The sequence below is a fragment of the Emydura macquarii genome, unplaced genomic scaffold, assembly GCF_026122565.2.
Source record: "Emydura macquarii macquarii isolate MOO-44397 ecotype Brisbane River unplaced genomic scaffold, CSIRO-AGI_Emac_v2 contig_306, whole genome shotgun sequence".
NCBI classification, from domain to species: domain Eukaryota; kingdom Metazoa; phylum Chordata; order Testudines; family Chelidae; genus Emydura; species Emydura macquarii.
The window spans coordinates 12053849-12077147 of NW_027130443.1; the positions used below are offsets into that span (position 1 = coordinate 12053849).

A 23299-nucleotide genomic window follows, 5' to 3' on the forward strand; every position below is an offset into this window, starting at 1 on the left:
TCCAAGGTCCCTGCCGGGCTGGGTGAAGACCCAACAAAGTCATTTCACTTTTGACCTACACCAGAAATTAAGAAGTAAGGGGCAGTGGGGTCTAGTGGTTGGAGACACTGAGTCAGGATGCATGGGTTCCGTCCCCAGCTGGGCCACTGACTCAATGAACTGGAGTGGCCACGTCACTTCCCGCTCTGTGCCTCGGTTTCCTCATGTGTAAAAGGGGGCTAATGGTCCCATGGGGCGCAGTCAATATCTGGGCTCCGGGGATGGCGTGTGCTGTATACAAATATTCCCATGAGTGGATTTTCTCTGTACAGAATCCAGGAGAGACAAGACAAACCCCTTCTCTTTTCCTCTTTGGGGGGGAAGGGTTCACGTGGGAGATGGGATGGAAAGATAAAACGCCCGCGGCCTGGGATCTGTCTGACACACAGCGCTCCGGCCCCTACGCCCACCCCACGGAGCCCAACTCTGGGCTCCTGGCGGTGCCTGACAGAGTCCAAACAGCCAGCAGAGGGAGCCCCGGTCCCGAGCATCTAACGCCTGGACGGTGCCAGAGGAATCAAAATAAATGACCCAGCGTTAAATTATCCGCATGGTGCTCGCTGGTTCGTGGCCAGGTCACCTGCCATCAGGAGACCACCCGCAGGTCGGGGCTTGCTCTCTCGGATCTAGAGTGGCAATGTTTTCATGCTACCGACCAAGCCGGAGAAAGAAGAGGGAATGCCTGCGGGTGCACGTGGATGGTGGTGCATACCCGCACGTAAGTGCATGTTCACGAATGTGTGCACACGTGTGTGCACGCGTGCACGGCCACACCTGATTGCTAACCCGCAGCGTTTAAAAAATCAAGTCCGTCCGTCCCCCAAAAATCATCAGCCTGGCTTAAAGATCGTGAGATTTTTGGTGAAATTCACAATCTGGGACTGGGTTTCTTCTTCACCTCCCGGCTGGTGAGTTTCTAGGTATCATCCTTTCGAGCGGCCCGGGCAGCCTGGAGGGCTAGAAACGAGCTTTGTTTTTAAATGAAAGCTCAGAGTCTGATGCAATCACCTGACTCCGAGAGGTGGGGCTTTAAGGAAAGCGCCTGGTACCGCGGGACCCAAGTTAAGATCACAAGAGCTGGCTATGCTATTTCATGGGATTTTCTCTGCTGGGCAACTCACTAGCTACAACCCCAGTGCACCAGGCTGCTTTGCATTGGGAAGACTGTCAGAGCCCAGCTACCCCATCCTCCTGCCCTAGACAGGATGGTTCCCTCTGCAGTGTATTCTCCAGGGCGATGGGCCCCCCCGCTCCCTTCGGCGGCTATTCCACAGCTTGCTAGATCTCACCCGCAGGACCCATCTCTGCTAGTTGCCTGTGCTTCGCCCTGGGCCCACTCCACACAGCATCAGCTGCTTTTCAGCGGCTTGCTTAGCCATCGCTGGAGGGGAGGTAGCTCTGAAATGGCCAGGCTTAATTGCTGCCTCGGCCGCTCAAGTGTCTAATCACAGCCCTTCAGCGGCCTTCGGGGCCCAGACTTCAGGGCAGAGGAGCCGGACACACCCCTGGCGCTCTCCCACGGCGACTCGACGTTAGTTCTTTCTTGCTGCGTTCTCACAATGGAAAACCAAACTTCTTCCGGCTGGAAGCCTCCAGCTGCCCTTGGCTGGGGGGAAAGACAGAAGACGCCGTGGACAGAATGACCGCTCTAGCTCTGTAAAGGCCACGGTACTTGCTGATGACCAGGCTCCTCTGCGGCGCAGCCTCTGATGATCAGCAGTGATTTTTTTCAGCCCGTTTCCTTGTTTATTCACCGTCCAGGGATGGAGCTGCCATTTGGCAGGCGCTTCTGGTCCAGGGGTGAAAGGTGGGCGTGCGGGCGGGCCAGGAGCGAGTCCTGCCACCATTGTTAATTGTGATGGGGGATTTTCCAGCCCCTGGCAGCTCTTCCTGGAGATAAAGCCGCCTGTTTTGGGAAATGGGTCCAGATAAGGCAGCGCAGCCGGAGTGCTGGCTTCTGCTGAGCTGTCGATCCCAGCATTTCCCTTCAGCCCCCCCTCCTTTCCCCCCACCCCCCCACCCCATCCCTGACCTTCTGCTGGGATGTGCAAGTTCATCCGCAGAGCAGGCCGGGCTGGAAGCCTCCCAGCCCTGTTAGACTGCGGCTTTGCAAACCCAGAGCCATCAGTGAAATGAGTCAGGGGGCCTCAGGTCGGCTCCTGAAATTGCCGGGAGGGGCTTTCCTAGCTCTTTTCCAGCCTGCTGCTGTGGCTCCATGGGTGACGATGTCCTGGAGCAGCTGGGCTGGGTCAGAGCCCTGAGATGAACCCTCCGCCCCGAAGGGCAGAACTAGCCCCTGCAGCGGGCTGGGGACAGCGGACCCGACATCTCCCTTACTCCAGGGGTCATGTGGAATCCCTGGGTAAGGCCCCTCACGCTAGCCCCAGTGCCGAGTGGAGAGGTGCCGTCCCTGGGCTCTGATAGCAGAGGACGCGTTGGCTCAATGGGAAGGGACACGGGGGGGAAGGTCCCTACTCCCCTGGGATCATTGCAGACGCTAAACAGGAGCCGGTGCTAAACTGAGACGGGGGCACAAACTCTGGGGGTAACTGTTTTGGGCACCACACCGGCTCAGGACTGACATTCTGCCCCCACGAACTTTCCCCCTTCGGGGTCACATGGCTGCAGAATTCCCCCTTGCCCTGCAGCAGTTCAACAGCGGCCAGGACTCAGCCCAGAGGTGGCTGCATTTTGCCAGCAGCTTCTGCAGCAAGGCTGCGTAACCAGCTGGGGGAGAAATGGGGGCTGGGGGGGGGGCTCTGGCAATGCCCGGCCGACGTGGGGGTAGGAATGGGTTCAATCCATAACGCGGCGACATATTTTATTTTGCGAAAATAAATTACCCCCAAGACACAAGAAGAACGGGGGGAGCAGCAGGGGAGCCCCAGGCTGGCGGGACTCTCTGTGGCTCCCCGGGGGAGAGGCTGGCAGTGCCCATATTCCTGGCAGGCGGGAGGGGCCGCAGAGAGTTCTGGGGTGGGCAGCGAGGGGCAAGTCTGGGCCGCATGCTGGGGTCGCAGTGCATTCAGGGGGCGATAGACAAGGCCTAACTCCAGCTGTGCCCCTCCCCCACCCCTTCTTTACCCCCCCCCCCCACCTCAGGAGCACACACCCCTGAGATCCTATCTCCCGACAGGCCCTGCCCAGCTCACAGCCCTTCTGCAGCGCATGGCCTCCCGCTGTGCCCGCCGGCTGGCATGCTCTGGTGTGCCCCTCTGCACCCTCCGCCGACTGGCCTGGCCCTAGGAACGCCCGCACAGGGAGAGGGGACCCCTCTCTAGCCAGCCCGCCCCCCTCACGTGCCCGTCGCACAGGGTGCCCATCCCATACCCACTCTGCCAGCTCCTGGGAGCTCACCCTAGGCTGAAGGGCGTGTGGGTTCCCAGCAGGAGCCGGGAGCGGGGCAGGCAGGGTGGAGATGGAACAGACCAAGCCCAGGTGGGGATCTCGCCTGGCACGGGCTGGTGGGCCGAGGCAAAGGGGCTGGCTGGGCAGTGGGCGTGGGGCTGGGGCTCCAGGGACTCAAGTGTTACTGCTGCCGGGCAGAGCTGGGGCAGGGATCCGTGTGCGAGCTTCACGGTGGTGGGCGCCAGTGGGGGGTGCAGCACCGCAGGGCCTGATCCCAGAGACTCGACTCGGAGCCCCTGGGAGCGGGGGGGAGCACCCCCATCCCTGCACCAGGGAGAGTGTGCGGGGATAGGGGGTAATTCCAGACACAGGCGCTTTGCCTCGGGCGCTGAGAGCGCCAGATGGGTTTGTGTGAGAGAGGGGGGACTTGGGGGTGCTGGCGTGCCTGGTGTGTATGCAGGGGGGACTGCATAGTGAGCTTGCGTGTGTGTGTGTGTGGTGTTTGCATGTGTAGGTTTGCATGGTGTGCTAGCGTGTGTGTGTTTGCATATGTAGGTTTGCAAGCGTATGAGTGTGATGGATCTGTAGGTTTGCATGGTGCACTTGCTTGTGTGTTTGCATGTGTAGGTTTGCAGTGTGTGGCTGTGAGGGATGTGTAGGTTTGCATGGTGCACTGGTGCACTAGTGTGTGTATTTGCGTGTGTGTGCTTGCATGGTGTGCTAGCATGTGTGTGTGTTTGCATATGTCGGTTTGCAAGTGTGTGGGTGTGATGGCTGTGTAGGTGTAGCTGCGTGGGTGTGCTTGCGTGTCTGTGTGATGTCTGTGCATGGCTGGGCTCTCGTGCCGTTTGCACCCTGCAGTGCCTTGGTTTTGCAGTGGCAGGCTGCAGGGCGGTGGTGGGAGCAGAGTGGCCCGGCTGGTAAATGGGTTGCTGCGAGTCTCATGGCCTGGATTTGCACCTGTTGGGAGGCACCTGTCCCCACTTTCAAGCCCTGTGTCCCCTGATCCCCGCGAACGTCCTGCCCCATTGGGAAACCCCAGTCCCAGCTCCCCCCTCGGGCAGCGTGGCTGGGTCCCGCTCCAGTGGATGCTGAAATCCCCCCGTTCCGATGACCCTCTGCCTTCCACCTTCTCTGCCTTCCCAAGTGCTCTCGGCAGCCGCTCTCCCATCAGCCTCCAGCCCTCGCCTCCAGGGCTGGCACTCGGGGTGAGGGTCCGGCTGGGAGCAAGGGGGTGACGTTAGGCCAGGGGTACACGCTTGCATCAGGCTCTGCCCTGGAGCCAGCCAGCCCAGGATAGAGTGGCAGACGTAGGCAGCATTGGTCGGACTGGCTGATCTGAGGGGACCCTGCATTTTGTGGGCTCCCCTCCGGTCACGCTGGCCTGCCCCGGGCGCAGTGCCCGGCGATGTCCCGCAGCAGCGTGTCCTCGCGGGGCGTCCAGGGCCGGGCGTAGCTGCCGCGCTGCAGCAGGATGCGATTGAGCGTGTGCTCGTAGTTGACGTGCCGCCGGGCCATGAGCAGGTACTCGCGGCGCTCCAGGAGCTGGGGACAGTCGCAGGCGTTGGAGACCCACACGTACTCCCGGTGCACCAGCGGGTAACGGTTGCGGTAGGTGTGTTTCACCTGCACGTCGTAGCGCGTCTCCTGCCCGATCAGCCGCTTGGCCAGGATCCGGGCCCGGAACACTGCAGGGCCAGAGCAGAGTCAGGGCTGGGGCGGGGAAAGGGGGCGGAATGGGAGCCGTGGGGCGTGCGGAAAGTCAGCTGCCCTGGGGGCGTTTGGGAATGGGACACGGGGCCTATCTCCTCTAGGGGGCGCCAGCTCTGATCTGACCCCAGGGCAGGGGACTGGTTGGGGGTATTGGGGAATGGGACACGGGTTCTGTCTCTTCCAGGGGGCGCCAGCTGTGATATGGCCCCAGAGTGCGGGGACTGGTTGGGTTGGGGGCGTTGGGGAACGGGACATGGGGCCTTTCTCCTCTAGGGGTGCCGGCCCCGATCCGGCCCAGTTGGGGGGGCAGAGGGGCTGGTTTTTCCAAAAAAGGCTATTTGGAGTGAAGTCCCCCGGCCCGGCCCAGCCCAGCTGTTCATGGGCCCTGGGCCAGCTCCCAGGTCCCTCCCCCGGCCACGCTCCCATTCAGCCGCCCCTGGGGAGGCCGGGCCGGGGGCTCTTACCAAAGTCACTCTGGCAGTAATGCTGGATGCGCTGGGACTTCCCCTTGGGTGTCTGGCACCTGCCGCATCTCCCTATGGGGCACAAAGCCAGCGCAGTCAGTCGGCTGGGGTGGAGGGGGGGCAGAGACCCCGCGACCTTCCCGCCAGCCCCAAGCCCTGGCGGAAGCCCCCTGCCCACACACTCGGCAGCCGCTGGGGCCAGGGCTGGCTGTGCCGTGGGCCAGGTCAGGTCCTGCAGAGGGAGGGGGCAACAGCAGCCCTGCCGTGGGGCGAGGGGGGCTGGTCTCCTGCGGACAGTGGGGCGGAAACGTTCCCAAAAGGCCCCCACCCCTGACACCCCCTAGCTCCCAGCTGTGGGGCTGTCCAGCCATGCCTGTACCCCAGGGGGTGCAGACTGGAGCCAGGGGCCAGGGACCTCCCTGCCCAACCTCCCACATAGTCAGGGCACGGGTGGCACATGCCCTCGTGCCGGCAGAGGCCATGGATGTCCGGGCCAGGAGGGCTGGGTGTTGAAAGCTGTCTCCCCTGGGGCCGGTCCCGCATCCCAGCAGCTGCTGGAGCCCGAGGGACAAACGGGCCTGGGGTCAGGGGGTGATGTTCAGCTCCAGACCCAAAGTTCCCCCCAGACCCTAGGGGCGCAGGTCTGGGGGGGTTGGTTCCGTCCGTTCGAGCCCCAGTTCGGAGCCCGGCCCTCTTCTCCCCCCTTCCCCGCCACCCCCCAGCAGGGGCCAATTAAGCTGCTGTCTGTCCTTCTGTCTGGGCCAAGTGGCGGAGCCCTGGAGGGAAGATCCGGAAGGGGGCAGGGCAGGCACCTGTTGGAGTTGTGTCGGGGGGTCCCTTCCGGGACCTCTCCGTGGGCGTGTCCCCGACGCTGGCGGGAGTGGGGGGCGCTGACATGCTCCAAGGCAAAGGCCGGGGCGCGCTGGGTGGGTCCAGGTGGATCCCTCTGGGCTGAGGCTGTCGCAGGGGGCTGGAGTCACCCTGGAGGGGCCTGGGCTGCTCCCTGGGCAGCCAGAACTCGTACTCGATGCCTGAGTTCGGCTCCTGGAACAGGACCTGCCAGAGGGGAGAGGAAGGAAAACTGCCCCTGAGCCCACCCATCAGGCAGCATGAGCCCCCCGCGTCCCCGCTCCCACCTGCCAGGGGGCATAAAACAGTCCCTGAAAGACCCTACAATAACAAACCAGCGTGCATACATGCTGGGGGAACGGGGCAGGCTGTTCTCCCAGGCACTGGGGCCCCAGGGGTGTTATGCTGTCGGGGCACCAGGCAGGGGAAGATCAGCCTGTGAAGGGGGGAGAGAGATGGGGGCCACCCCCTTAGTCCGTGAGCCCTGCTCGCTCTGTCCCCCGGTCCCCACCCATCCTCACCATGAGGTGCAGATCCTCCGCTGTTGGCCCGGCTGCCTCAAGGGTCTCGTGGGTGTCCGCGTCCCGGGCATAGCGCACCGTGGTGCCTGCCACCTCGTACACGCCCGGCCAGTCGATGGCCCAGTCCCCGTTGATCACGTAGCGCCGCTCCCCGGTCATCAGCGCTGCGGAGAGACCCAAGGGAGAGCTGGTTCTGGGGGGCGAAGTGGGCGGGTGTCTGGTGGGGGGCACAGCATGTGGTTCTGCTGGGCTCGGGCGGGGGGGAGGGGGGGCAGGCACCGTGGTAAAGGTGCGGATGGTCAATGACACTTGGACTGTAGCTGTGCCATCCGGGGGGGGATGTACAAAGGGCCCCAACCCAGCATAATTGGCTGAGGCAGTAAGATTCAGTGGTGAGAGCAGGGATGGGATGGAAGTCAGGACTCCTGGGTTCCATTCCCAGCTTGAGGAGGGAAGTGGTGTCTAGTGGTTAGAGTCGGGGGGTGGGGGAGGGTGCTGGCAGCCAGGACTCCTGGGTTCTGCTTTAAGGGCACCTCCCCCAAGCGCAGTAAGGGAGAATCAACCCCAAGTGGCATCCCCGGGTCCGTGGGGTGTGGGCGGAGCCATATGAGGCAGGGCGGGGCTAACAAGAAGCCATGGGACGGGGACAGCCCCGCTTACCTAGGTAGTTGCGGCTTCGGTCGGTGACCTTGATGTGCATCGCCCCAGCCGGGATCCTCGTCACGTTCTGGTACCCAAAGAAACCTGGGCGGGGGGCGGAGGGACAGGAGTCAGGGCAGGGCCTGGACATGCGGGTCGAGCTACGGGCTGGTTCCTCCCAGCACCAGGGCGCTGTGTGGGCTGAACCCAGCCCCATGGCGCCGTGCCGGGGGCAGCGAGAGCAGAGCACGTCCCGCACGGCTCCCCCGACTCGGGGACGGGGCCTGGTTTGGAGCTGGCGGGATGTCGGTTTCCCACGCACACGCAGGCAAGGGGGGCACTGGATGGCTATGGGGTTCGGGGGGAGACAACGGGCCTTGAGAGTTCTTCTCCCAGGGGTCACCACATCTAATCCAGCTCTGAAATACCATCACGGCTACCCCGGATGGGTGCCCTCGACAGCAGCCTCCGTAGAGGCCCAGGACTGAAAGGAGCTCAGAGATGGCCCTCTGCCCCCCGGGAGGGCAGGGCTCAGACACGCTTTGGGGTGCAGAAGGAGGCTTGTCCTGACACTGCCCCACGGGCAGAGGCCAGCAGCCTTCTGGGGCCTTAGCACCAATGCTCAGCCCTTTTCCACACGGGGCGAGGCCTCCTGGCGTTGCTAGGGCATGGCTGCCCGAGCTGGGGACCCTCCTGCCCGTCTCTCCCCACCGCAAGGGGGCCTGGTGGGCCTGGATTATTTGCTAAGCCGCTAGCGAGGCCGTTACTGCGCAGGGAGCAGCGCAGTGGGCGCGGTGGAACTGGAGCCTGGCACGACGGCAAAAGGGGGCTGCGCCGCCTGCCCCCGGAACTGGTCTCCATCTCCGCAGTGCCCCCCCCCCACACCCTCCGCCCGCTTATCCCCTCTATCAACTGCCGCTGACGGCTCTCTTCCTCCCTCCTGTGTCCGCCACCTCCCTCTGCCCGAGGGTGCCTGGATTTGCCCAGCGATGCCCGCCACCACGCGGGGAACGTCGTCCCGACACCGGTGGGCAAGGCTCGTGCATGCCCGGCGACCAGTGGGGGTCAGTTCCTCCCGGCCCGCTTGGTGTCAGGAAGGGGATAGGGTGCCCGGGAGGGGGAGGGGCCGGGCTCGCGGGGTGCCAAGCTCCGAAGAGGGGCCGGGGAGGGGCGTGCGGCGGAGGAGACAGAAGGAGCGTCGAAAGCCAAGAGCCAAAGCATTCACCCATGGAGAATGTCAGGGGCAATCAATCACCGGGAGAGGGGAGCGCGGCCCGAAACACCCTCTGCACGAAGAGACACGAGTCGTTCCTGCTGTCGCACAGGCCGCAGGCGTCGCTTCGAGCGCCGGTCCCCAGGATCCCATCGCAGCCCGCCGCCTGCCGGGAGGGAAATGCAGGCGTCAGAGAGGGCTGCACCTAATATCCCTGCCTGGCTCTGTCCGGCACGGGACGACCCCCCAAAACCGGTGGGGCAGGTGCTCGTGCGTCGTCCCATTGCCGGGGCTGGAAGACACCCACCTGCACTCCCTGAATGCAGGGACAAGGTCGACAGGGCCTCGGAGGCGGGCGCTGCCGGAGCCTTATCCGGCATCCCTCCTTGCCATGGCGTCGTCAACCCCTTGGGTACCAAGCGCAGGGCAATCCCCGCCTCCACCTGCCTGGACAACGCGGGACCCAGCCCAGGGTGTCCCGAGTGCCCCAGGCCCTGCAGCAGCAGCGAGACCTACCAAGCACTGGCCGCTGATGCAGAGATCCCGGGAATCCGGGCTGCAGCGGGTCCCGTCCAGAACCCTGCCGAAAGTGTAGTAGAAATTGTGTCCCACGGCCAGGCAGTTCAGGTCACAGAGGTTGGGCGCTGGCGGAGAGAGCAGGGGACGGGAAGGGAGACAGAGAGAGATTAAAAGGAGACAGAGCCTTGTCCCAACGACCAGAGCCGTCCACTGGGGTGTACACTGGGGCAGGGCTCTGGGCTACTATGGGGTGGGGGTGCTTCCAGTCCAGGGGCCGGATCAGGAAAGCAGCGGGCCCTGCCGTTCAGCGAGGGTGGCTGGAGAAATGGCCACAAGCTGAAAGCGGAGACGCAGTGGAACGGCTGTGCCGCCGTGTGGGTGGATTCGAATCCAGGACTCACCTCCATGGAAAGGAACCCACTGGTACCTCGCCTGGCCCCCCAGGATGGGCTTGCCGTCATACAGGGAGCACTGCAGGGCCCGGAAGGGCACCGAGCTGCCAGGACACTCCTGCAAGGGAAGGGCACAGGGCTGCAGGATCATGCGGTGAGCCGCCTTTCCTTGGCCACCAGGCATGCAAAGGGATGGCAAAGGGCCGCCGGGTCCTGTCCCTACCGGCAGAGGCCAGTGGGCGGGTCAGGGCGTACCTGGAAATGGGGCGGGGGCGACTGCAGGAGGAAGGAAAGGCCAAGGATCAGGGAGAACGCCATGCCCAGCGCGCTGGTCTAGAGGCCTGAGCGCCGTCTTTTCTGATCCAGAGGAGACACGGGTCTCAGGATCAGAGCAGCACCGGGGCTGGTGGGGACGATGTGGGAAGGAGCCACACACCACTGTGAGCACTGCCACCGAGCGGGGATGGGACGTGATCCAATTGCGGGAGCGACAGACGAACCTCCAAAGGGCCGGTGAGGAGCAGGGCCCAGCAGCTGGCCCGTCCTTCCAGGGGCCGCAAAGCTCACGTGAGGAACAGATGGAGAAACTGAGGCACAGAGAGGCGGGACTCACCCAGGCTCAGTGGCAGAAACAGAACCCAGGATCCCGCTGTCTCAGTCTAGCCACTGCACCCCACTGCCTTGCTCGGAGCCGGCAGCGCCGCGTTGCTGCGGCATCGTGGGAGGCCCCACGGAGGGGATAGAAACTGATTCACATGCACCCCCCTCCCCACTCCAGCCGCCGTCGCTCCGGTGCACACTCACGGATAGCTTGCACACTCGGTACTGCCGGCCCTCCCCCGCACACTGCTCCTCTTCGGGGAACCTGCGGTAAAAGCACCTTAGCGCCGCTGCTCACAGGCCTTCCAGCTGGGTGGGAGGCCAATGGCGGGGGTCCCATCAAAGCCCCTTGGCCCTGGGGAGGGAGCCGGGGCGGGGTGGTAGGGCTGGATCTGCCAGGCTCATTCGGGGCCGGGATGCCGGTGTGGGGTGCATGTGACAGACACGCTGGGAAAATGTGCGGCAGCGTCACCGCGGCACAAAGGGAGAACCAAAGGGCAGGCAAAGGTGCCAGAAATCCCAGGCAGGGCGTGGAGCCAGATGCCCCCCGAGGTGCTCGCGATGCCCCCGACCCCGGGGCCAGCCAAGGTGCCATTTGCCCAGACGCTCGGCTGACATCCCCACCCAGGCTGGGGAGCTGGGGAAACACGGGCCCTGAGTCACACCCTATCTTGCCAGCTGCCTCCCTCCTAATCAGGGCGGAGATAAGGAACCTGCTCACCCATGGACTCTGGCTCCTTCCCAGGGGGCCAACGGGCACAGACAAATCCGCAGGCCTCCGTCCCGCCCGTGTCTGTCTGGGATCCCAGCCACAGCTCAGACTCCCCAAAGCAAACGTTTTTCATTAGGAAACCTCCCTCCCATTTCAATCCAAATTAAAACGTGAACGCGCCTGAAACGCCCCAGAGAAAAATATCCTGCCATGAAAAAAACATCAGGGCAGGTGGAGAAATGGAGCCTGTTCCTTGGATCCCTTCCGGCTGGGCCCCGGAATCCAGGCCAGCGTTTGCCCGTGCCTGGCACAGAGGGAGGCAGGGAGGTGAGAGGGTGAGGCTGATGGGCTTTGCAGAGAACTGGAGCTGGATTCCCGGGCCTGCCTGGAGCGGAGCCAGGCCAGGAGCACATGTTGCTTTGCAGCACAGTGCGCTGCAGAGGGGTCGTTCACACCTGCCCCCACACCTGTAATAACCAGGCTGGGATGCCCCGGGTTGGGGCCCTGGGGGAGGACGCTGTCACGCGTGTTCCACGCAGTGACCCAGGAGGACCTGGCGTGTGGTTCTCATGGACACCCCCAGCCCCCGGCTCCCCAACTCACCGGATGCATTTCCTGGTGCGAAAGGAAGCGCCGTCCCCACATGTACTGGAGCAGGCGCTCCAGCCTCCCCAGGGTGTCCATTCCCCACGGCCCGGCTGGCGCCGGTGGCGGGGCTGAGACTCCGGGCCAAACGCCAGAGGCCCGCTGGCTGTCCCCTACTTAAAGGAAGATGACAAAGTCACCCCTCCCGGCCGGGCCAGCCCCTCCCAGCCCAGGCCTGCCCTAGGCCCCTCTGGTTATACAAGCAACAACATTTCCCAGTGGGCCCCGAAAGAGGCACCCCTGACCAACACCGGGAGGAGTGTCTCAGTCCTTCTACCCTCAGATCCCCCCTACCCCACACTGAGAGGGGCTATCTGCCCCCATTTCCCTGTGCCCCACACTGGGAGAGGTTATCTGCCCTCAGATCCTCCCTTGTCCCACACTGGGAGAGGCTCTCTGCCCTCATTTCCCCCACCCCACAGTGGGAGGGGATATTTACCCCCCTCATTCCCCGCTTCCCCACACTGGGAGGGTGACACCAGAGCGTGACCCACACCCCTCCGCTCCTTTGGCTGCGTCGCCCACACGCCCTGCCCAGTGCCGATGGCAGCTACAAAATCCCTGTGAACCTCCCCCGGTTATTTCGTTACCCGGCCCCTGAAAACCACAGCGCAGCTGGCACCGGCCCCCCGGCTCCCTGCCAGTGGGGCATCCTGGGACACACGCCATGGGGAGAGCACAGCTGCACGCAGTTAAACAACGGGGGGTGGCAGGCCCCAGGCCAGGAGTCAAACGTGCGGTTTCCCTGCACGGTTTGGCTGGAGGCCACGGGCTCGTAGCTCTCACAGTCCGCTCCGAGATTTGTCCAGCTTGGGCCACTCGAGAGGGTTTGGGATACTGGGGGTGAGTCTGGGCCACATGGCTTCTCAGCAGTCAGCAGCCTAGATTCCCCCCCCCCCCCCCTTTATTTGTGCCGGGAAAGCCAACGTCACCCAGTGAAACCACCCCTTGGAGCAGGGAAACAACCTCCTTCCCGCAGCCTGGGAATTGTCTCCTTCTCTGGTTTCTCTCCCTTCCCCTCCTTTTATTGACTCCGGCAGGATCCCTCCAGCGCCTGCTTTATCTCCGCGCCGCCGACGTTTGGAATGAAGATTCGTTCCTGGCTTCCCAGCCCCTGGTCTCCCCCTTCCTTCGTCCCCAGCCAGGCCTGCCCCCCCTTCCAGCCCCCTTCCCTGCCATACATTGTCCTTCTCAGACAGTGGTCGGGAGGGGCCCGCGGGAAAGTCCAGAGCCAGATTCGGATGGAAACTACCCCAAACCAGATGGGGTGGGGGGGAGGAGAGGCTGGATACACCTTTGCTTATTCTGTGCTGCCCTTGGCTAAGCAGCCCCTGGGGGCGTGGGCAGGGCAGGAGCACATGATCAGACAGATAGATAGATAGACAGACAGACAGGAATCTGTCTATGACACTGGTGTTCCCTGTGAGCAGCCAGCCTTTGGCAGGAGCAGGAGGCAAGCTGGAAGGAACCGCCAGGCCCAGACCAGTTGCTGGGTCTCTGGGGCTCCCAGCTGCAGCATTCCTGGGCCTGAATGAGGGACGGAGCAGATGCAAAGCTCCTCACCCCCCCCCCACATATGGCTGCTCGGGCACACACGGGCGCACGCGCAGGGGCGGGCACACATGCCTGCACACGGATGCCCGGGGGGGCCTGGCCGCAGGGGAAGCCGAGGGCCGGAATGCCCTCTCGCTGGTGAGAGACGGGGGCTGGGCCGCGAGCGCAGAGCACCCCCCCGGCAGGAAGCTGACCCACAAACGAGCTGCACCAGGCGCCGGCGACTGTCCTGTTTGGTGGCAAATTGCACGCTCCCACTCCACGCCCCTTGGATGCTCCCTGGGGCAGCCACAAGCACGGGCACTGAGCCAGACCCGGAGGGCTCAGCCCTCCTCTCACTCAAGCACCCCCGGGAGCAGTGGGCTGAGTGACCCGTGCAGGAGACCTGGGGGCAGATGTGCCCAGGGTTGCCCTGCAACCTTGCGCCAAGAGGGCGCAGTGCACAGCTGTTGTGATTGGAGAGCGCTGGCACTGGCGCCAAGGCGTGTGCCAAGGTGCAGAGCTTAGGGGAGCCCCTGCCTGTGTCCTTAACCCCCCCTCCCAGCCCTTTGGACAGGAGGGATACGCTCGTTGCTGTGGGACGGGTCCCTGCCTCTGTGGTGAGAAGGCAGTGGAGGATGCAGGCCTGTTTGAAGGGCAATCTGCATACCAGCTACTTCTCGTCTGCAGCGTGTTTCCCCAGGCCGGCTCGGACCTTCCCCTCCGTGCACAGGGCTGGGATCCTCAGGGCCCCTCCTCTGCCTCCACGGCTCAGCCCTGCTGCTGCGCTGGGTTAGATTCTTCCCTTGCTGATGGCTCCCCGCGTGAGACCCTTCCCCTCTCTCCCCACTCACAATGCAAAGCCGCTCAGACTGCAGGCACCAGCCCACACGGAGTTTACTGCCAATCTGGCCTTTGTGAAGTGTGATCCCATGGTCAGAGCGGCGGACGAGGCGCTAGGGCTCCTGGGTTCTCTCCCCAGCTCTGGGAGGGGAGTGGGGTCTAGGGGGTCTAGCGAAGGGAGGCTGGGAGCCAGGATTCCTGGGTTCATCTCTAGCATTAACTTGCTGTGTGGTTCTGGACAAGGCACAAAGATGCCCTGGCATGTATATTACATCTGTGTCCAACCACCTTCTCGATATTTCACACACACACCCGCCCCCCGTCTCCACCAAGAGCTAAAACCCGGCTTGTTCTCTCGGGGAGTGGGGGGCATTTGTCCGGGAAGCGTTCAGAGTTACGTGACGTAGAATATTGGCTTCCAAACCTGAGGGAGGTGAAACTTGTCACCTGCAACAAGGTGGGTTTCCAGGATGACTCAGGCCACACTGAGAACAATTCACGTCTGTCAGCTCAGCCCAGCCCCATGTTCACAGTCTGGGGCAGAGGCAGGCTTGAGCAACGACAGAGACAACGAAGACAGCAGGCAACAAATGTGACGCATCCCGGAGGCCACATTCGGCCAGCGGGAGCGTCTCATTGAAAGGGTCCTGGCCTGGACACATGCCGTAGGGACTGATCACGGGGTGAGAAACACCGGTTAATAAGTACAGGCTCTGGCGTGCGTTGGATGTTTTTCTCCTACCTGTAACCTTGTGTTTCCAAATCCTTTTACTTGCCTCTTTAACTCAAGCTGTGTTTAAATCCGCTCCTGCTCGGTTTTACTATAGACACGTCAAAGCGCCTTCTGCTAAGGCAGGCTGTCCTGTTTCACAGAGGCGGCAGGTTGGGGTACACTGCGCGTGCCCAAAAGAAAAGGCACGGGGGCACGCGAGTGTAACAAAGTGGGCTGTGTAAATTGCTAGCCTGCAGAGAGAAGGGGGGACTCACAGAGCCCAGAGGGAGCAGAGCCGTGGGGAAGATTTCTGCCCGTGGGCACAGACACGCCGTAAGCAGGTAGTAGTGAACCCCCAAACGGCGTCACGCCTTCCCTGCGCTGCGTCTCACTCGACAGCCCTCGCTCCTGCCTGTCTGCAAAGCGCTTTGACAACCTCCCGTGGACGGGGACCGCAGCAAGGCTGGGCCAATCGGTATCAGCTCAGCCGGCGCCCTGACCTGCGAGCCCTGGCTGTCCCCAGAACGCACTGGGCAGCCAGCTGCCGGATCAGACCCTCCGGGTACCCGCCTGAGAATCCCTGAGATTCCTGGGCCGTTAACTCCACAGCAGATGCTGGGATTAATGAGTGAAGGGCAGAGCTGGAAATAAACAGGGAGGGGGGGGGGGTGTCATGAGGCAACTGGGAGAGAAGCAAGTGGCCAGGCCTTGCTGGATCAATTCGCTTGCTCAGGGATAAGATCTCCCAAGCGGGGGGACACCAGCCCGGCGACCTGACCCCCACGGGCCGCTGACCCTGCCTCCCAAGGAGCGGACATGAAGGGAGGGCTGGGACGGCCAGCCAAAGAAACACAGAGCAGCTCCGGCTGCAGAAGAATAAACTAGCTGAAAAGAGGCTATTTCCTCTATGACCGAATGGAACGTGCCTCCCACAACAGAGCCCCACTGCTGCTGGAGACAGGGCCCTGACCCCTTGTGGTTGCTACGGATCCCCCCCGCAGGGGTCTGCTACTCCCAGCATCCTGGCCAGGTTCCAGCTGGAGGCATTTACATCTGGCTCCCCCAAATCCCCTCTCTGGCTGTTGTTGCTTTGTGCTGTCAGACAGCTGCCACCTCCCACTCCAGGGGGGGCTGCATTGCAGTGATGGGTGGGAATGCTTAGAGGAGGACACAGACAGAGACATTGCTATCTATCAGTCAGCAAGCTAGATGCAGTTGCGTTGGGACCCTTGGCAAGTGCTTAGAGTTATTTTTATCTCCAGAGCTTTTTGAGGGCAATACACTCCCATGCTTCAAGGCATGAGCCAACCTGTAAATCGCAGGGGTCAGGCAGGAAATTTCCAATGTGGCCAGGTTGTTTCTCACCCCTGCCTCTGAACTGAAGCAGCTGGTGCCAGCCACTGTCAGAGACGGGCCGCTGGGCTAGAGGGGCCGTGGGTTTGATTCTGCCTGTAGTGCCTCTGTTCCTTGTTATGGGTGTCTCTAGGCTTATTGCTGTGCCCGTCAGCAGGATCCTGCGTTTACGGGTGGTGATACCAGGATGTGCATCAACAGGGGCAGATATCTGGGGAGATGTTCAGATCCTACATGATCCCCCACCCACCGGGCCGGAAGGAGACACGCTGCTGCAGGCTGGGGCCAGGCTCCCGCTGGAGTTGATTGGCACGGACGTCAGTGGGGCCTCGGCCTCTGACACCAGCTGCAGATCTGTCCTCCACCCTCGGCTGCCCACACAGTCTCTTCTCCTTCACTTACCTGAGTACTGCCAATGCTCCAGCCAACACTCAGCCAAGCCAGGAGCAGGACTGTCCCCGGGGAACTGTGCCTGCAAAAACCAGAGAGAGAACTCACCGGCGGTTCCAGAGATGCCCTGCCTGGCATGTCGCCCCCCCCCCTCCAACTCCCTGCTAGGCAGCATGTCTCTGGCACAGACACGGCACAGACACAGACAATTTTGAACCCTCGTCTCACAGAGGGGGGACCATGGCCCAAGGAGGCGAGTGACTCACCCAAGGTCACGCAGAGAGACCGTGGTGGAGCTGGGAGCTCCTGGGTCCCAGCCCAGTGCCTGAACCGCTGCCACTCTCCCTGAGAGCCCAGCCCGGACAGGGCCGGAGGAGCCAGTGAGAGAGGCCAGGCGGGTGCAGTTCTCCAGCCAAAGCTAGTGAAGTTGGCCAGGTCTTAGAGGCATCTGGGAAACAGGGATGGGGGGGGCTCTCTCTGGAAGGTGTCCCCCCCTTAGTTAGCCACGTTCAGATCTATCATGGCAGGCAGCAGACACAAGGGGGACTCAATCCCTGCAAAGCCAGCTGGGCTTGGTCCCTGCCCTTCCCCCACCTTCCCCCCCCAGTGATTTTGGCCTGAGCCAGACAAGACACCCAGACATAAGACAAGACAGGACAGCTCAGGTGTGAGATCATCAGGGAGGAAAGCAAGGTGGGCTAGATTCCTGCAAGTCACGGGGGTGGGGGGGGTTGATTGGAGCTGGGGGGGCCCTGGGATGAAAAATGTGAGTCCAGGTTTTGACCCTGCAAAACAAATGTATTTGGATCTGGGGTTCAGTTCGGACCATTGGGGGGGGGGGGGGGGACAAGCCATGAAAGCTGCATCCACATCTGGGTTCAAATCCCAGAGCCCACAAGGCCGGGGGCGTGTGGATGCGGGGGGAGGTTCGGCCCCCACCCCCCTCAGCTCGGGCGAGCGAGCAGGGAGACGACGACTCGGGGACCAGCGGTGCCCATCTACAGGGACAGCCCTGCTACTCGGGGCTTTGTCTTAGGTAGGCGCCTCGCACCCCCCCTGCCCCGTCCCGATCCTTTGCACTCGGCCGCCCTAGAGACAGGGCACGCGAGGGGTGGGGAAGAGACTGTGCCAACCCTGGCGGGGCCGTGGGGGGAGCAGAGCAGGGGAACCGGGGGGCGGAGGAAACGAGCAGAGAGGCGAGGCGGCCGGGCACTGGGCTGCGACTCAGACCGAGGTTGAGTTTGAGTCTCTGCCCCTCCCCAGGCGAGCTCCGGGAGTCGCTTTTCCCTCCCCGTGGGCCATCAGCGCCTGGCCGCTCCGCCTGCCCGGAGAATAGCCGGCGGGGTGGGAGTGCCCCTCTCCGCCCCGGGTGCCCCTGGCAGGACTGGGCAGAGACGGGATCCCCCGTCGCCCGCTGGGAGCCCAGATGGGAGCGAGAGGTGAGATCCTGCGCTGCTGACGACTGCTGCAGCCCTTATTGCGCTGGCATGCAGTGCCAGGACACCCGGAGCCAGGCCCTGGCGACGGCCTGCGGGAGGCGAGTCAAGGGCACTCGGCCGCTCCCGCTTCGGGCCTGTGTTCCTGGCAGATGAGTCATGCAGCCACCCTGGGACGGGCCATCTCTCATCACGAGGAGCGCCACATCCAGACGGGACGGGGCTCAGCAACCCGCCCTGCACGAAGGCAGCGGGAAGCTGCCGGTGGCCAGAGTTTGTCCCTGGAATTTCAGGACCTGTCCAGAGTGTGGAACCTGCAGAGCCGCCGAGGAGGTTCTTGCCACCGGCTCCCCTGGGGTTCTAGAGCAGTTCCCAGCTCACTGAGCTATTTCCTGTGACGAGGGCCCGGCGCCGTGGGCCTGGGCTGCACCCCAGCCGGACACACACAGGTGCGCAGCAGCATCCCCGCCCCAAAGGGCTGGGGGTCTAAAGGAGTGCCGGCCTGCACCCCCACCCCCCGCCAGCCTGTCCTGTGGGTTCCAGACATTAGACCCCACTGCAGATGAATGGGGGGCTGGAATGTAGAGGCCACCGGCTCACACGGGGTGCTAGGAGGCCGGGTCCCTTCTAGCACTTCTGGGTCCCCTAGGCCTGAGCCCTCCTTAGAACAGGGTCAGATTTGAGGGACTCAATTTCTCTGCAGGGGAGACCAAGCAATTAGTTTGCCTTGGAAAGGTCTACGTCAACCACCCCTCCCCCCACTCCTCTCCACCCCCCTCTTCACACCCGCCCCCAGCTGCTCTGGGTTTTCCCACAAAGCTCAGGCCTGGAAAGTCCTGCTGGGGCGTTGTCTCCATCCCGCCCCACTCCCCCGGCCTGGCTGACGCAGGAAACTGTGAGAGATGAATCCCTCCGTGGTTCAAGAGATGAGTCAGACGGGGAACAAGCGGAGGTGTGACTGGGGGGGTGTAATTTTGTCCAGTCCCTTTGCAAGTCCCAGAGCAGAACACACGAGCCAGAGGCCTGCCCGGATGCCAGCCTGGGTGGTTAATGGTTTCACTCGCTGGGCCAAAGTCTGCTCTGCCGCCCACGGTGAAAACCTGGGAGAAACAGGGCCCCAACCCTACAACTGGGGGCTGATTCTCCTCTCACTTACGCCGGGGGGGAATGCTTGGCTGAGTGAAGGTGGCAGGATCCGGCCCGTTCACCCCCCTGAGCTGCCCCCCCAGGTGTACCAGGGCTGGTGAGTCAGAGCCATGCCCGTGTGTGAGGGTGCTGGTGGGAAAAGGATCCACAGCTCCCGGGGGTGCCCTTGTTATCCTGTCCTTGCGGCACGTGAACTGATCAGAAACTGCGGCAATCAGATCCCCAACACCTCCGTGCCCCAGGCTGGAGCCTGCTGGTTTGCAGAAGCAGGGCACAGAATGTCAGTGGCACCAGCAGCTGGCATGCCGGCTGCCCACGCCAGGCCGGACAGGGTGCCCTGTGTGTGCAGAGCATCCCCAGAGTCCATCCGGGTGATCCCACGGCAGGCTCTGGCTGAGCCGGGTTTATCGGCGCCCGAGCTGTACCTGATTCCACATCACAGCAGGCTGCAGCTGCGGGGACGCTCCACCCGGGACTCAACAAGTTTTCTCATGCACCTGAAGACGCTGGCGCTCAAGGCACCACGGCTGCTGGCGCTTAGCACAGGCGAGACGGGGGCTGATGGTGGAAGGGGCAGGAAGCGTGGAACACCGCACAGGTTCTGGGATGGGGGGGATGTAAGACCCCTGCCCGCTTCTAAATCAACGTGCAGCACATCGAAACCCGTCCAACACGCCCTGCAGCCTGCACCCCCTTCTGCCTCAAACAAGCACCTTCCGCTGCCCCCAGCCCAGGTCAGGCCGAGCTCCCAGGCCATGGGTTGAAGGTGTCCCTGTGCTGTTACAAAGAACAGTTAGCCCTCTCAGCTGAGGAGGGCAGGGCAGGAGTCTGATCAAGGAGAAGGGTAAGGACCAGGAGTCAGGACTCCGGGGTTCTATTCCCAGCTGTGGGAGGGGAGTGAGGGCTAGTGGTTGGAGCAAGGGCGTGGGCGTCAGGACTCCTGGGTTCTATTCGCTGACCTTGAGCAAAAAAATCACTTCCCTGCCCCCGTGCCTCAGTTTCCCCATCTGTCCATTTGGGGGTTAATCACATTTGTGGATGCGGTGGGGCGCCAGTGGTAACGCGTTTGGAGACCTTCCGCTGAAAGGGGCTAGAGAAGGGTGGATTGCAAAGGGTTAATAAGAAAGAAACTTACCAGATGCTCTGGGAGCCCATGGTCAGCGGGGTGGATGACAGGCCCTCCTGGCACCACGGGCTGTCTGTGCCCGCTGCTCTCTTCCCCCTAATCCTGACGTCAGGCGGGCACTTGGCCATCCCGGCTCCCACCTGTATCTCCTGGATGCTGGTGCCTGGGTCTCAGTTCCCAAATGGGAGTGAGGGGCGCTGGGGAAGTAACTGCCCCAGCCCCGGTGCCTGACCTTCTCCCAAAGCCTTCAGCCTCTGCTCAAACCCAAGAGCCTGGCCGTGGACTCGTGCACGGGTGAGAGTCCAGCCCAGCTTCCCTCTCCGGTAACTCCTGCGCACTCATTCCCAAGCAGCCCGTAGCGTTGGATCCCGTCCCGCGTCGGCTTGGAAGGCGTCCCATGTGCCGAGCCTCCCGGGGGCTGGTGTGTGTGTGGGGGTGGGGGCCGTGCCGGGGTAACCGGTTCCTGGGTTTAGCTGTCTCAAAGCACAGAGGGGAGGCAGTTTCTCCTGCTCCTCGCAGCGTCTGGTGCGGTTCCTCGGGGAGGGAACTGAAGCACTTTTCCTTTCCCCTCCCCTTACGGCGTTTCACTTTTTCACGCTCTGATCCTGCCTACAACCACTGGCATTATTAATATTCATACCGAAAGGTGCACACGGCCGTCCCGGTTTCCCACTTAACCCCTAAGGGCCCGTGCTGCTCCGAGAGGGAACGCGCAGCGGCCGGGCCCTTCCCTAAAGGGTACAGGGCGAACTGGCTGGGCGAATCTGAGGTTATCTCCCTTTCAGAGGAAAACCATGAAGATGGCTGGTTTGTTTCTCTCGTGCCAGGCTTGGAGCCAGGGCAGAAAGGGTAAGTTAACCCTTTGATCCACGGCGTTTTCCAGGCTGCCGGCCAAACCTGCCTTTGGCAGGGGATGGGCCATGTCAGCTATAAATAAATACCCTGGGCCAAATTCAGAGCTGGTGGAAGAGGGTGCAAAGCCAGGGGTAACGTAAATGACGTACTCAGCTGGGGTCACACAGGCCTGCTCCTGATCATGCTTTGGCCTCGGTGTAAATCAGGAGTAACCCAGGGCAGCGGATGGAGCCGTGCCGGGGCTGGGGAGAGGGGTCGAAGCCACGTAACTTGCACCGGTCTGACAGCTAGCGGGGGTGGGGAGACGGTGGGGGGAGAAACGACCCCAGACACCCTCCTGTCCTGTCTGCCGCTTTCCTCACTACACCCCACCCCCCAATCATGGTCAGTGACACGCACAGGGGGCCAGTCACTGAGCCTTGTTCTGTTCACACGGACGCCAGCGCCCACGTGCTCCTGAGTCACACTGGATCAGTGACAGTGAGATCGGGCCCAGGGGATAATCCGCTGCACAGTCAGACCCCCCCACCCCCCAGTTGGGCCCACTCCGCCCGCCTCCTGCTCTGCCCGTGCTCCCGGCTGCGTGGTCTCAAAGCCACTTTGTCCCCCACAGGGCAGAGATCCTGCCCCTCCCTGCCGGCCGGGGCTGAGCTCTGTGCATGTCCAAAACCAGCTGCAGGGACACGTCGCTTCCGTTGATTTCGGGCCCGAGCAGGAGGGGGCTCAGCCCAGCGGCTGGATGGATCCGGGCGGGCTGGGCGGAGGGGACTGGAGCGGAAGGGTCAGATCAGCTTTTCTGGCGCCTGGGCATCTCCAAGGCGGGTGCTTAGGATGCTTTTACAGAGAGGAAGGGACGCGCCCGTCTCTGCAGGGGGAGGCAGCGGCAGGACTAGGCAGAGCTCTCAGGAGTCCCGCCTCTGTCCCCCTTCTAGCCCCTGGACCCCCCCCGCTCTGCCAGAGCCGCACACAGAACCCAGGAGTCCTGACGCCAGCCCCCTCGACGGCATTCCCAGCCCCTCTCTCAAAGCCTCGGGCCCAGCTCAAAGCGAAGCGAGAGCCCCTCAGCTGTCGCCCTCCCACGGCCTCAGCCCTGTCCCGACTCTTAATTCCAACACCCTAGATCTTCTGGCCCCACTTCTCCCCGGTGAACTCCCCACCCCACCGCCCCAGCAAGCCCCAGGCAGGCAGGAGAGCCGTGTGCCCCCCCCAATCCCCTCCTGCTCTGGAGTCGGGGGCTCGTTCCTCCCAGCTGCCTGGGAGGGGAGGGCAGCTTTCAACCCCCTCCCCTCCCCTCCCTGCGATGTAGGGGCCCAAAGAATGGGGCTGAGTGCTGGAAGCAGCCAGGGGGCCTGGGTGGGGCAGGGACTGGGAGGAGGCTCTGCCAAGAATCTTTCCCCCTTCTCCCTTCCCGGTCCCTCCCTGCCCCACCCCGTCCGACCCTCCCGGCAGGGAAGGCACTGAGCGGTGGGGACCTGAGCCCATCGAGGCAGTGACAGGCTGAGGCTGTTGCACACCTGGGGTGGGGAGTTGGGGGGCGGGGGGAAGCGCTGAGCGATGCCAATGCTGCAGGGTGATGTGGGGCGAGGGGCCCCCTCCCAGCGCTGCTGCGGGCGCACAGCTGGTATGCCGAGCTCTGGCAGGATGCCCTGATCTCGCTGTACTGGTTCCAGCAGCCCGTGGGCGCTCTTTGTCGCCTGGCCCCACGTGGGAAGGGGAGCAGCCGGGGCAGGGCTGGAAGGAATCCAGGCTTTGGCTCCGATGTCCCCAGCGGCTGGGCCGAGCCAGGTTCCCAGCCAAGCCCCTCCTCCCAGCTCAGGGTCGGGGGGCTGGGAGCTCCCCCAGGGTGCAGGGATCAGGGGGCCAGGGTCCCTTCTCTCTCTCTGCTTAAGGGCTCGGAGAATACTCTTCCCCTACAGAGGGGACCACTGGCGGGGGTGCTCTCTGCCCTGCACCCTGAATCAGTTCTCCTGCCTGCCCCCCTTGTGTGCCTCCCCACCCCACAGCCTTGCCCCCAGTCCACCAGCCCAGTGCTGAGAACAAGGGGATAACTGCGGGGGGGGGGGGGTGTTGATTCCACTCATGGGACTGCAGGGAGGGGCTACCAGGTAAGTTCTCTGTGGGGCCACACGCTAGGGCCGGGAAGTGGGGGGGGCGTGCAAGGGGCTGATGGTTGGGGGTTAGAGAGAATGGGGGGCTGGGCAATGGTGGGGGGTGGGGTTTGCACCTCTTGCTGGAATGCAGCTGAGCCCCG

General features: G+C 63.1%; 1 protein-coding gene across 1 annotated transcript; it reads right to left on the reverse strand.

Moving 5' to 3' along the window:
* Nucleotides 1-4752: 4752 nt before the first annotated feature.
* Nucleotides 4753-20715, reverse strand: ADAMTSL5 (ADAMTS like 5). The gene is made up of 12 exons (XM_067554834.1): nt 20203-20715; nt 16498-16567; nt 11613-11767; nt 10502-10562; nt 9707-9815; nt 9303-9430; nt 8829-8952; nt 7595-7678; nt 6935-7098; nt 6377-6620; nt 5565-5636; nt 4753-5075 (listed from the first exon to the last, which is right to left on the reverse strand). The coding sequence occupies exons 1-12, from the start codon at nt 20319-20321 to the stop codon at nt 4762-4764; spliced, it is 1644 nt and encodes a 547-aa protein (XP_067410935.1). The 5' UTR covers nt 20322-20715; the 3' UTR covers nt 4753-4761.
* Between the last annotated feature and the right edge of the window lie 2584 nt (nt 20716-23299).